Source organism: Macaca nemestrina, chromosome 20 (genome assembly GCF_043159975.1).
Source record: "Macaca nemestrina isolate mMacNem1 chromosome 20, mMacNem.hap1, whole genome shotgun sequence".
In the NCBI taxonomy this organism is placed as follows: Eukaryota; Metazoa; Chordata; class Mammalia; order Primates; family Cercopithecidae; genus Macaca; species Macaca nemestrina.
Genome location: NC_092144.1, coordinates 18,601,210 through 18,614,598, shown reverse-complemented (window position 1 = coordinate 18,614,598; position 13,389 = coordinate 18,601,210). Strand labels below are relative to the sequence as shown.

General features: G+C 55.5%; 1 protein-coding gene across 3 annotated transcripts; it reads left to right on the top strand.

Moving 5' to 3' along the window:
• Positions 1 to 2,404: 2,404 nt before the first annotated feature.
• On the top strand, positions 2,405 to 11,905 carry LOC105486685 (transmembrane 6 superfamily member 2). Of its 3 annotated transcripts, none has more exons than XM_071086152.1 (10): positions 2,405 to 2,584; positions 4,521 to 4,624; positions 5,178 to 5,275; positions 5,344 to 5,447; positions 5,852 to 5,934; positions 7,165 to 7,289; positions 7,855 to 7,956; positions 8,228 to 8,320; positions 9,357 to 9,476; positions 11,397 to 11,905. In XM_071086152.1, exons 1-10 carry the CDS (start codon positions 2,490 to 2,492, stop codon positions 11,604 to 11,606), a joined length of 1,134 nt encoding a protein of 377 aa, XP_070942253.1. In that variant the 5' UTR covers positions 2,405 to 2,489; the 3' UTR covers positions 11,607 to 11,905. The 3 variants fall into 3 exon arrangements, with proteins under 3 accessions (XP_070942253.1, XP_070942254.1, XP_070942255.1); XM_071086153.1 differs by having other exon boundaries at positions 2,428 to 2,584; positions 7,861 to 7,956; XM_071086154.1 differs by lacking the exon at positions 2,405 to 2,584 and adding an exon at positions 2,723 to 3,291.
• Positions 11,906 to 13,389: the final 1,484 nt, after the last annotated feature.

Below are 13,389 nucleotides of genomic sequence, written 5' to 3'. Positions count from 1 at the left end.
GTTTTGGAGGCAGGAGGGTAGTCCCCTGGGCCACCGTGTGTGCCAAGACCCCCACATCTGCCCCAGGGCCAGAGCCCCACATTTGTGCCTGAGTCACCCTGGGATCTTGTTAAGCTGCAGCTGCTGAGTCAGCTGGTTGGGCAGGGCCCTGAGAATCTGCATTTCCATCTGCCTCCCCCCCATCTCCCCACACACACCCAGTGGGTGCTGCCCAGCCTCTGCAGGCACCAGGGGCTCCCTATTCACATGCTTGGTGTGGAGTCGGGCTCCTGGGCCAGCCTGTGTTCACACAGCCATTCAGCAAACACTGGGTTTTTGCTGTGTTTGTGTGGGGACCAGGTGGACAAGATCTGCCCCAGTCAGCCAGGCTGCTGGGGACGAGGTCTGAGGCTGCTACTGAGAGGAACCAGGGAGCTGTGGTGGGGCGGCCTGCAGAGTGTCTCAGTGGGGTCTGAGACCAGGGAGGTGCCAGGGGCAGTGGCAGAACCAAGGCTGGGGTGACATGCCACCCTTTGTCCCCTCCTGACGCTGTGGCTGAGGCAGAGCAAGGAGTAACATTGGTGGGCTTGGCCTGGGTGCCCATACATGGGGGCTGCCCAGAAGGCAGTGGGCCAGGACCCTGAGCACAGCAGGGTAGCTCTCTGCAGCCAGTGGTTCAGGAGACGGGGAATCCTGGGGCTTGGTCCCAGGCATTCAGCTGTCCAAGTCACTTCTCAGTTCTCAGCGACATGGAGGCTCACCAGGCTCAGGACATGGACTTTACCCCCTGGCAGGGGATGAGGCCTCCAAATGCTATGTGCGTGTGCAGGTGCATCCTGTACACAGGACAAGGCCAGGCCCCTAGGCTGAGCCAGGCACAGACACCCTGGCCCTGTGTGGAGAAGATGGGGTGGGGGTGGCAGGCAGGGCTGCCTGGAGGAGGGGATGCTGGGACACGCTTACAAGAAGGCTCATTTTGCAGACAGAAAGCAGGCCTGGGGGGTGTTGACTGTGCTAAAGTTGGGGAAAGTCCAGGGGAACCTGAACTTCACCCATGGGCAGTGGGCACCTGGGGAAGGAGGCTGAGTCAGACTTGTGGCCAGAAGACTCTCTTGTTGCCCAGTTGAGAAAGACCTGTGACCCAGTTGGCATCACGCTAAGGGGCTGCATGCAGAAGGAGCATGAGGTAGGGGTAGGGGTTAGAATTTGTGCCAGCAGCAGACTGGGCTCCCGTGGGGCAGGTGTCAGGTGGGCATGGTTCATCTTGCTGTCTGCAGCATCCACAAGTACTCCACATGGGCCAGAGGGTGGTTGGAGGGGTGACAAAGACAGATGGTCTCCTCCTTATTCTCCCCGACAACACTGCGGCCCCCTCCCAGCTGTTCAAAACCTCCCACAGCCTCTCACAGCTGTCTCGCTTCTCATCACACCCCAGCAGAACCGACCTCCTTTCCGCTGCTCATTTCCAAGCCTAAGCCATTTTCCTCCCTGCCAGGAACACCCTTCCCAAACTCTTCACCAAACTGGCTCCATCTCGATATTCTAACTTCAGCCCCCACCCCCTAGAACCCCTTCCTTCTACCCTCTCCCCCACATGAAGAACCCTCAACCCGGGACTAGCCTGCAAAGGGACAGCCCCGGAGTCAAAGCCTCACACTAAAAGACCCCTCGTGGTGGCTCACGCCTATAATCGCAGCTCTTTGGGAGGCTGAGGTGGGAGGATCTCTTGAGCACAGGAGTTTGAAACCAGCCTAGGCAACAAAGCGAGACCCCTGTCTTTACAAAAAAATAATTAGCTGCACGTGGTGGTGCATACCTGTAGTCCCAGCTACTTGGGAAGCTGAGGTGGGAGGACCACTTGAGGCTGGGAGTTCAAGGCAGGCCACTGCACTCCAGTCTGGGCGACAGAGTGAGACCTCCTCTCAAAAAAAAAAAATTCACACCTGCCTGGAAACACGTTTACATTTGTGGTGGCCACTGTGTGAAAACTCAAATCTAAGCCCACTGAAAGGCATTTTGCGCCCAAGAGCTGGATGTTGCTCTATCAGCGCGCACAGGCAATGCCCACTTGATCTTTGGGTGGGGAATGCAGGGGTTTAGAAGGGCAGAGTCCAGGAGAACGAATTTCCTTAGAACGAAGTTGTGGGGCAGGGGAAAGAGCGGGCATGCCAGGACCTCCAGGGCGTACCCCTTGGCCTAAGAGCAGAAACATCCCGAGGTGTTGTGTCCCAGCCTTTGACAGAGAGGGAAACTGAGGCTGAGCAGCGGGACGGGTGTCGATGGTGAGGGGCGAAGGGGCGGGGCAGCTGCCAGGGGGAGGACCGGGGAGGGGCCTTGGAGGCTCCCTGGGAACACGCAGGGCGGGTCACGGCCGCCTGCCCAGGGCGCAGCGGGGGGCGACCTTTGTGCGGGGCGGGTCCCTGGCAGCCCCGGCCGGGACGCGCCGCCAACAAGGAGCCGAGCGCCCTGGAGAACGCCCGGGGCTGAGCCGGGGTCCAGCCGCCGCCGCTATGGACATCCCGCCGCTGGCCGGCAAGATCGCGGCGCTGTCGCTGAGCGCCCTCCCGGTGTCCTACGCGCTCAACCACGTCTCGGCGCTCTCGCAGTGCGTGCGGGGAGGGGCTGGGGCGGCCTTAGGGGACAGTGGGGGCGGGCAGGGGCTGGGAGGACCGGAGGTGGGCTGGAGGGAGGATGCGCGGTCCGCGGACCTGGCTCCTGCGAGCCCTGCGCCCCAGCTCAGCTCCGACCCGGCAGGATTGGGCCTGGGCCAGAAGAACGCCCCCGTCTAACCGGAAGTCCCCTTTCCGCCGTGCTGGAGGCTGGGGTGTGGCCGCTCCTGGGATGTTTGGGGCCTGGGGAGAAGGAATGATGAGGAGAGTCCCCACAAGCCAGAGCTTTCGAGGGTTTCTGGGGTTTTCCCAGGGATGGGCCCTGCGCAGGCTCCAAAGTCGCCAAGGGTGAAAGTATTGTCCCAGATAAGGCCCCGGGTACCTGGCTCCTGTTGACACACACACACACACACACACACACACACACCCTGCTCCATTGCCTGTCTCAGGCCTGTGACTTTCCCCTTGTTCAGGACTGGCTAACCCTGTGCCTAGACTCAGTTTCCCCTACTGGTTCCTGTTCCTGGTCCCTGTCTCCTAACCCTAGATCCTAGCCCTGTGGGTCCAGCCACCGGATAGCGGGCATCTGCAAGCCCCTCGCACTTCTAAACCCAGCTCAACCCAAGCCATAGGGTGGAGAGAGTCTTAACCATGGGCCTGCTCCCTGGGTGGGAATACCCATCTCCATCTCCTGGGATCCTGGGTAAGCCTCAGTTCCCTGATTAGTGTCATGGGCACAATCCTAGATCTCATCTCATAGTTACGGTTCAGGATTACAAACTGTGTACAAAGATTTGTCCTGGTCTCATCTGAGTACTATAATGTCATCGTTAGATGGGGTCAGGATGGAGATCTTGGGTTCTGAGGGGATCGTGAGAAAACAGGGGCCTGGAGAGTGATGGACAGAGTCTTGCTGTGTGACCCTGGACAACTGGACAGTAATCCCATCCTCTCTAGGCCTGGATTTGCCCACCTGGGTTGAGCACTGCCCAGAGACCTGGCTTCTGTTATCTATGCAACTGGTCGACCTGTCTTATCAGGTTGGGGGGGCAGATCAGGGCAGGGGTAAGGTGGAGTTAATAGAGGCATTTGGACTTTAGCTGGGAGGAGCTGGGAGTGTCAGACAGTGAAGTCTACAGAACTGAGCACTCGAGACCCTGTGGCTTGGGAGCTGGGCCTGGCCACAGAGGGACTTGATGTTGCCGAATGACTGAACAGACTGAGTTAAACACATAACAAATGATGGGATAAATGGTAAAGTCAGTAGCGGCAGACCAGGCGTGGTGGCTCACGCCTGTAATCCTAGCATTTTGGGAGGCTGAGATGGGCAAATCACCTGACGTCAGGAGTTCGAGACCAGCCTGGCCAACATGGTAAAACCCTGTCTCTACTAAAAATATAAAAATTAGCAGGGCATGGTAGTGCACACCAGTAATCCCAGCTACTTGGGAGGCTGAGGCAGGAGAATCACTTGAACCCGGGAGGCAGAGGTTGCAGTGAGCTGAGATCACACCACTTCACTCCAGCCTGCGTGTCAGAGCTCCATCTCAAAAAAAAAAAAAAAAGAAAGAAAGAAAAGAAGGGGCTGATGAATGTCCCCTCTGTAGCTGGCTCAAGTTAAACAGTGATCCTTTCTGGGGAGTCAGGGAGGGCTTCATGGAGGAAGAACAATGTGGATGGGCCGTGAAGGATGAGTAGGAGTTGGCCAAGTGGAAAAGGCTTCTGGAAGCAGTTTCCAGAAGGAAGAAACAGCCTGGGCAAGGGCCTGGCACAGGATGAGAGCAGTTTCAGGGAACAGCATTGATGGATGAACAGATACTTTAGCCTCTTCCCCTGGGGCTTCCAGGAGTCTGCCTCTTCCCCTACCAGGGAGAGTGGGGCAATGCCTCAGCACTGGGCCTGGCGTCCCTGACTTGGTCTCCCTCTCCACAGCCCCCTGTGGGTGGCATTGATGAGCGCCCTAATCCTGGGTCTGCTCTTCGTGGCAGTCTACAGCTTGTCCCATGGCGAAATCTCCTATGACCCACTCTATGCTGGTGAGTCAGTGGGAAGCTGTGGGGAAGAAGACTGTCCAGGCAAGGGCCTCCACCCTCAGACTTAGGGGCCATCGAAGGTCCTCCTCCATCAGACTGGGGGCCCTTTAAGAGCTCCCATCAGACTGGAGACCTCAAAGAGATCTGAACACTCCCATTAAACTGGGGAACTTCAAAGAGCCTCCCCCTTGAGACCTGGGGCTCCTGAGAATAGGGACTGCGTCTCCCCCATCAGATTGGAAGCTCCTGAAAAAGAGTGTACTGCCTCATCACTTTGAGATCTCCTGAGGGCGGGGACTCCCAAAGGCAGGCACTGGGCCTCCCAATCAAACCAGGGACTTCTGAGGGCCAGGCTGGGTCTCCTCCATCAGACATGCAGAATGAGGCGGGACAGTGGTCATGCAACCTTTGGGGTTGGGACAGGGACTGGGCCTGGAGTCCTTGCCTGAAATAATCTCATCCCTGACCTTAACTTCAAGCCCTGCCCACACTGAGCCCTAGCCCCACCCATAGTGTGTCCCCTCCCACACCTGACCCAGCCGCCTACTCACTGCAGTCTTCGCCGTCTTCGCCTTCACCTCGGTTGTGGACCTCATCATCGCTCTTCAGGAAGACGGCTATGTGGTGGGCTTCATGGATTTCTACACCAAGGAGGTACTTGGGGGACAGCCAGGGATCCCCCTGCCCCACTGCCCGTCTGAGCCTCCCTCCTGCCCCCACAGGGAGAGCCATACCTGCGCACAGCACACGGAGTCTTCATTTGCTACTGGGATGGCACCGTTCACTACCTCCTCTACCTGGCCATGGCCAGCGCCATCTGCAGAAGGTGCAGGAGCCAGGGAGAGGGTGGCCCCTGACCCTGGGAGAGAAGTTTCATCCTCAGATGGGGCCCCAGGGCAGGGTGGAGCCAGAAGTGTCTGTAGGAGAAATCAGGATGCTCCTCTAGGACTCCAGCCAGGGGTGGCCGGGAGAAGGTTCCAGGAAACGTTTCAGGTGTAGATGGTGGCGTGGCATTGCTTATATCCACCCTGTGTCTGGGCGGTCACTTCTTTTCTTGGACAGAGGGTCTCACTCTTCATTCCCCTGTTCAACTCCCTGTTGTCCCTTCCATCCTGGGCAAAACTGAAAGGCACCCAGAGCTGGGAAGCCCACGGTGGTCTCTGGGCCCTGGCTGGGGCTCTGAGATTATGGAGTGACTACCTGCTGGTCACCCCTCCATCCCCTGCCCAGGAAGAGATACCGGAACTTTGGACTGTACTGGCTGGGTTCCTTCACCATGAGCATCCTGGTGTTCCTTACAGGAAACATTCTTGGTAAGGACAAGGCTTCGGGAAATCTGGTCTCTCTTGGGCTAGGTCCCTGCCCTGCATCTAGAAGCAACCCCATTGGATCCTCCACCCCTTCCCTGATGTCTGCAGAGGCCCCACCTCCCTCTTTGCGTGTCCGCAGCCTCAGTCAGCAGCCCACCCCTTTCTGGTCCCCATTTCCTCTTGAAAGGTGGGGGAACCCAAACTCTGCTTCCTCCCCAGGCAATGGTTCCCAGCACCGGGGGTTTGACCCAGAATGCTCTTGACACAGGAAGGGAATTTTAGGATGAATCCTGGGGACAGGGTGAAAGCTTCAGGAGTAGGGCTTGGGAGGTAGAGCAGTGAAGGCAATCCGGGAGGCTGGCATGGCAAAACCTCAGCAGAGGGAACACCCAAGGTGTATTCATAGAAAGCAGAGAACCCACTGGAAGGTAGGATCCATATTCAGAAGGTAAATTGAGGCAGGCTAGGCTGAGGAGCATGGACATCATCCTGTGGGCACTAGGGAGCCATGGAGGGTGGTGGAGCTTGAATGAGGATGGTATTTCTTTTTTTTTTTTTTTTTTTTTTTTTTGAGACGGAGTCTTGCTCAGTCACCCAGGCTGGAGTGCAGTGGCGCGATCTCGGCTCACTGCAAGCTCCGCCTCCTGGGTTCACGCCATTCTCCTCGCCCGGCTAATTTTTGTTTTGCATTTTTAGTAGAGACGGGGTTTCACTGTGTTAGCCAGGATAGTCTCGATCTCCTGACCTCGTGATCCGCCCGCCTCAGCCTCCCAAAGTGCTGGGATTACAGGCGTGAGCCACCGCGCCCAGCCGAGGTGGTATTTCTGAATCGAGATGTCCAGCCAGAGAGACCGGGTGCGCTGGCTCACACCTGTAATCCTTATGTTGCTCAGGCTGGTCTCAAACTCCTTGGCTCAAGCGATCCGCCTGACTCATTAATCACTTAAGCCAAGGAGATCAAGACCAGCCTGGGCAGCATGGTGAAACCCTGCCTATACTAAAAATACAAAAATTAGCCAGGCATAATGGTGTGTGCCTGTAATCCCAGCTACTTAGGAGGCTGAGACAGGAGAATTGCTTGAACCTGGGAGGCGGAGGTTGCAATGAGCCAAGATTGCGCCACTGCACTCCAGCCTGGGTGACAGAGCAAGACTCTGTCTCAGAACAAACAAACAAACAGACATCCAGCAGGGTTCTGGCATGGCTGACGCCCTCTCTCCTGCACCATGGCAGGCAAATACAGCTCCGAGATCAGGCCTGCCTTCTTCCTCACCATCCCCTACCTGCTGGTGCCATGCTGGGCTGGCGTGAGGGTCTTCAGCCAGCCCCGGGCGCCAACCTGCTGCACCGCCAACACGGTGAGTGCCTTGCCCCTCTTAGGCTTTGTCCCAGCATGCCTGAACTTTCCCCGTGTGAGTTGCTTTTGGTCAAAGACTTAGTTTCCGTGGAAGGATCTCCTTTGTCATAAGGAAGAAGCAAGGGCTGGGTGTGATGGCTCATGCCTGTAATCCCAACATTTTGGGAGGCCAAGGCTTGAGGATCACTTGAGCCCAAGAGTTGGAGACCAGCCTGGGCAACACAGCCAGACCCTGACTGTTCAAAAAGTTAAAAAATTAGCCAGATGTGGTGGTGCATGCCTGTGGTCCTAGCTACTTGGGAGGCTGAGGTAGGAGGATCACTTGAGCCCGGGAGATTGAGGCTGCAGTGAGCTGAGATTGTGCCACTTCACTCAAGCCTGGGCAACAGAAAGAGACCCTGTCGTCTCAGAAAAAAAAAAAAAAAAAAAAAAAGAAGGAAGGAAGGAAGGAAAGAAAGAAAGAAAAGAAAGAGAGGAGCCTTAGGAGCCTTTATATACCTTTTGAATACCTACTGAATACCTCTCATTGACTACCTCTCATGCTCTGTTTCTCTCCCCTGGGGCAGGTGCAGGAGGAACAAAGAAAGGGACTCCTGCAGCGTCCGGCTGACCTGGCCCTTGTCATATACCTCATCCTTGCTGGCTTCTTCACTCTGTTCCGGGGCCTGGTGAGTCCACACTAGTTAGTCTCTCCATCCCCTGCCTCCGGTCTCCCTTCCCTGACCCACCTCTCCCACGCTGCCCTTCTTCCTGTTTGATCATCCAAGGAAGTTCTTCATCAAGTCTAACCTGAGTGTTCCATGACAAAGCCCCATTTCTCCCAGCCCAATTTGAGCTGGGCTGGGAGAGGCCAGAGCAAGGGGTGTGGACCTGGAAGGGTGGGGGAAGTTTCCTGTGGGAGGGATGTCTGAGGGTTCTTGGTATGTCTGTCTGCTCCAGGTGGTGCTTGACTGCCCCACAGATTCCTGCTTTGTCTATATCTACCAGTATGAGCCATACCTGCGGGACCCTGTGGCCTATCCTAAGGTGCAGGTGAGAGGGGAGTGGGGAGAAGACCATACCCCTGCCTTGGGTAGGGGTCCTCTGGGCCTCTTTGAAGCAGGTGCCAGAAGCACAACTCAAGCAGGCAGAAGGTCATATGGAATTTACTGTCCTACCAAAAAAAGGACAGATGTGGTCTTCAGGTATGACTGGATCCAGGTGCTCGAGGTGCAGATTCTGGGCTCTTCTTTTCTTTTCTTTTTTCTTTTCTTTTTTTTTTTTTTTTGTTTTGTTTTTTGTTTGTGTTGTTTTGTTTTGTTTTGTTTTTGAGACAGAGTTTTGCTCTTGTCACCTAGGCTGGATTGCAATGGCGTGATCTCAGATCACTGCAACCTCCACCTCCTGGGCTCAAGTGATTCTCCTGCCTCAGCCTCCTAAGTAGCTGGGATTACAGGCGTGCGCCACCACACTCGGCTAATTTTGTATTTTTAGTAGATACGGGGTTTCACCATGTTGGTCAGGCTGGTCTCGAACTCCTGACCTCAAGTGATCCACCCACCTCGGCCTCCCAAAGTGCTGAGATTACAGGCGTGAGCCACCGTGCCCGGCCTCTGGGCTCTGCTTTCTTTGCATGGCTCTGCTCTCAGGCAGTCCTTTCATGGGGTAGCAGAGAAAGCCTGTGGCAGCTCCAGGCTTCCATGCACCCCACTCAGCCACCCCAGAGCATTGTGAGCCCTTATTACCCCTGAGCTTAAGCACAAGTCTTAGGCAGGCTCAGATTGACCCAGCCTGAATCACTTGCCCATCCCTTACTGAGCATCATGGACAGGGGGCTGGAATGCTCCGACTGGCCAGGCCAGAGTCGCATGCTGCTTCCAGAGAGAGGTTGGTAGGTTTGGTGTATGTGTTTGGCGGGTGGTGGCAAGGATCTGAAAGGGAAATAGGGGAGCACTTTGCAGAGAGCCTGGATGGGGTCTGAGGCCATCCAGATCCTTCCTCAGAGCCTCCACCTCGGGGGTCTCAGGAGACCCACCTGGGGTAGCTGCTCATCTCACAGGCTGGTGCCCCTCTCCTCCCTCCCCTGCAGATGCTGATGTACATGTTTTATGTCCTGCCTTTCTGCGGCCTGGCTGCCTATGCTCTCACCTTCCCTGGTTGTTCCTGGCTGCCAGACTGGGCCTTGGTGTTTGCTGGAGCCATCGGCCAGGTGAGGTGGCAGGTGGGTGGTTGAGCAGACTTGTGGAAGGGAATTTCTGTCTACTCATCAACGACTTTGGTGTCTTCCCTGGGCACTGTAATGATGGGCCCCCAAGAGACCCCAGCCCCAGGCCCGGTATCCCAGGATTCCCTAGTCTACGGGAGACAAAGCCAGATACAGACACTCCAAGCCCCATGAAAAGAGGGACAGGGGCTGTGAAGGATTCCAGAAGGGAAAGGTTATCTAGAAGCAGGGGTCATAGGAGCTGGGCTTTGATGTACGGGGATGAGTTCTCCAGGCAGGGAAGGGCATACCAGGAATGGGAACAGCATAAGGAGAAGCACAGAGGGAGACAGTGATTTAGCAGGGCCGTAACATGGGTAAAGGCAGAGATAAGAGAAATTGGCAGCTAGATGCTGAAGGCTTTGAACTCTGGGACTGGGGGCTTGTACTGAGGGTGATGGGGAATTTGAGGAGGTGTTTGAGCAGTGGGGACCCAGTCAGAGCTAGGAGCCTTTTTCTGGGTTCCTGATGAAAAGTGCTAAAGCCTGGGCCCCGGCCAGGGAAGTAGGGACCAGGAAAACGTCTAGAATCCACAGGATTTGTGCCAAGACCTCTGGGATGGGGAAGACTGGGAGGAGGATCTGGAACCAGGTCAGAGAGAGATGGGGTGCAGGGCCCAGGAGATGGGGTTAGGCAAGTGGGGAGGGACTCACAGACAAGTGGACGAGCATGGGGGAGGGGGGGACAGAGAGGACACATAAGGGTAGGAATCTTTACAGACAGAAGGCCGGGCGAGTTGGCTCACACGTGTAATCCCAGCACTTTGGGAGGCCGAGGTGGGAGGGCTACTTGAGCCCAGGAGTCTGAGACCAGCCTAGGCAACATAGCAAAACCTGTCTTTACAAAAAGTACAAAAATTAGCTGGGCATGGTAGCACGTGCCTGCTGTCTTAGCTACTCGGGAGGCTGGGATGGGAGGATTGCTTGAGCCCAGGAGGTTGAGGCTGCAGTGAGTCATGGTCGTGCCACTGCACTCCAGCCTGGCCAACACAGCAAGACCCTATCTCTAGATAGATAGATAGATAGATAGATAGATAGATAGATAGATAGATAATTAGATAGAAATTTTAAAAATAAGCCAGGCATGGTGGCTCACGCCTGTAATCCTAGCTGGCACTTTGGGAGGCCAAGGTGGATGGATCGCCTGACCTCAGGAGTTTGAGACCAGCTTGGGCAACATGGCGAAACCCTATCTCTATTAAAAAATACAAAAAATTGCCGGGCGCGGTGGCTCACGCCTGTAATCCCAGCACTTTGGGAGGCCGAGGCGGGCGGATCACAAGGTCAGGAGATCGAGACCACGGTGAAACCCCATCTCTACTAAAAATACAAAAAATTAGCCGGGCGCGATTGTGGGCGCCTGTAGTCCCAGCTACTCGGGAGGCTGAGGCAGGAGAATGGCGTGAACCCGGGAGGCGGAGCTTGCAGTGAGCCGAGATCGCGCCACTGCACTCCAGCCTGGGCGACAGAGCGAGACTCTGTCTCAAAAAAAAAAAAAAAAAAAAAATACAAAAAATTAACTGGGCGTAGAGGTGCACGCCTGTAGTACCAGCTACTCAGAGGAGGTTGAAGCATGAGAATCGCTTGAACCCAGGAGGCAGCAGAGGTTGCAGTGAATGGAGATTGCACCAGTGCACTCCAGCATGGGCAAGAGAGTGAGACTGTGTCTCCAAAAAAAAAAAAAAAAAAAATAGAGAAAGACAGATAGATGGACTGGAGATGGGAAACAGGTAGATGAGCAGAGCCCAAGAGTTGAGGATGGGCAAACCCCTGGGTTCTGCCTGACCTACCTGGTGGGCCGTCGGTGATGCTGGGATTTCGGTTCCTTCCTGGCCCCTGACATCCATCTTTCCTGTTTGGCTACCAGGCACAGTTCTCGCACATGGGGGCTTCCATGCACCTGCGCACACCCTTCACCTACCGTGTGCCTGAGGACACCTGGGGCTGCTTCTTCGTGTGCAATCTGCTGTATGCACTGGGCCCCCACCTGCTGGCCTACCGTTGCCTTCAGTGGCCTGCATTCTTCCACCAGCCGCCACCCTCCAGCCCCATAGCCCTCCACAAGAAGCAGCAATGAGAGGGCTATGGACTTAGGACCCAGGACTCTGTTTACGTGCCCAGCCAGCCCTACCTGGGGAAGCGGGGGTCGGGTGTTTTAGAGACAGGAGGGACATCTCCAGGTGTTGTTAGTCCTGGCTATGGTGGTTTCAGTCCAGTGGGTGGGATGGAGACCAACAACCAAGTGTTCCTGCAAGGAGCGCCTCTCACAGCTGTCACCATGCTTCAACCCCCACACAACGCTTCCACCCCTTCCAGAATTTACCCATCATCCCCCCGTGGATCCTTTTAGTAAAAACCCTTTCAATTTCCAAAATATCACTGCCTAAGTGTTTCAGGGTGCAGGGACGAGGGACCCTCTTCTTGGCCCCCATGAGGGCCCATCCATCACTGCCATCGTGGTTGCCAGGAGCAAGAGGTGCTGGGATGGCAGAAGGTGGCCTCTGGTTGGTATGCATGGCTCCATCTTCCAGATGGGAAAACCGAGGCTCAGTATGGACAAGAGACCTGCCCAAGGTCACAGCCAGAGAGAAAAGTTCCTGCTCTACCAATAAATCATAACCAATAGCATGATATGTTTATTAAGCACCTACTGTATACCTTGACTGCTACATGCTGGATCTCACTCCTTATTCCAGATGGGGAAACCAAGGCTGCAGGTGAAGGTCCTGGTCTGAGACCATTACCCTCCTCAGTCCCCAAGGCATGGTTGAGCTGAGACGGAGCCCCAGCGTGTTGGACCACAGAAACCTCAACCCAGCCTCCGCTATCTGGTCGAGTTGGGCTCATTTTAGGGGAAACTGAGTCCTGGAAGGAAGCCAAGGTGTTGGGAGAAAGACTCAATGTTTCCTAGTGTTTGATTTTTGAAGTTGGGTGAAAGGCCATGTTTAGGGGTGACTTGGGCCTGGAGTAAATCAGGGACTTGACTAGATGTCCCATTTTCTTTTCTTTTCTTTTTTTTTTTTTTTTTTGAGTTGGAGTTTTCGCTCTTGTTACCCAGGCTGATATGCAATGGCACGATCTCGGCTCACTGCAACCTCCACCTCCCGGGTTCAAGCAATTCTCCTGCCTCAGCCCTCTGAGTAGCTGGGATTACAGGCATGTGTCACCACGCCTGGCTAATTTTATATTTTTAGTAGAGACATAGTTTCTCCATGTTGGTCAGGTTGGCCTTGAACTCCTGACCTCAGGTGATCCTCCTGCCTTGACCTCCCAAAGTGCTGGGATTACAGGCATGAGCCACCATGCCCGGCCTAGATGTCCCTTTTCTTGCCCCTCCCAACCCCTACCGGAGATCTACGGTATGTCTGGCTATTGGATCTTCACCAAAGAGTCGGCAACAGGCTCAGAGAGGCCAACTGTCTCCATCAAGGTCCCACAGCCAGTGAGGGGCAGACTTGGATTGGGGCCTGTGGCTCCAGGTCACAGCAGAGTGTGATTATCGTGAGGCCCCCACCCTGCACAGTGAGCACCTTTGGGGTACTGGAGACCAGGACTCCACTATGACTACCCAATGGACAGATGGGTAAACTGAGGGCTGCAGGTCAAGTGATCTCTTTCACCAGATCCCCCAGGTCCCCTGCCAAAGCACAGTAACCATGATAGAAGACTCAGCCCCCTCCTCCATTTCAAAGACGGTTAAACTGAGGCTCAGAGAGATTTTTCCCTGGCCTAAGTTCAGCTAGCAGGGCGAGGGAACCAGCTCTGCACTCCAAGCCCAGAGCGCTTCTTTCTCCGCCCGCGCTCCAGCCACCTCTCCAGGGGAGCGTGGGCTGCCGCGGCCCCTTTAACACACCCCGCCT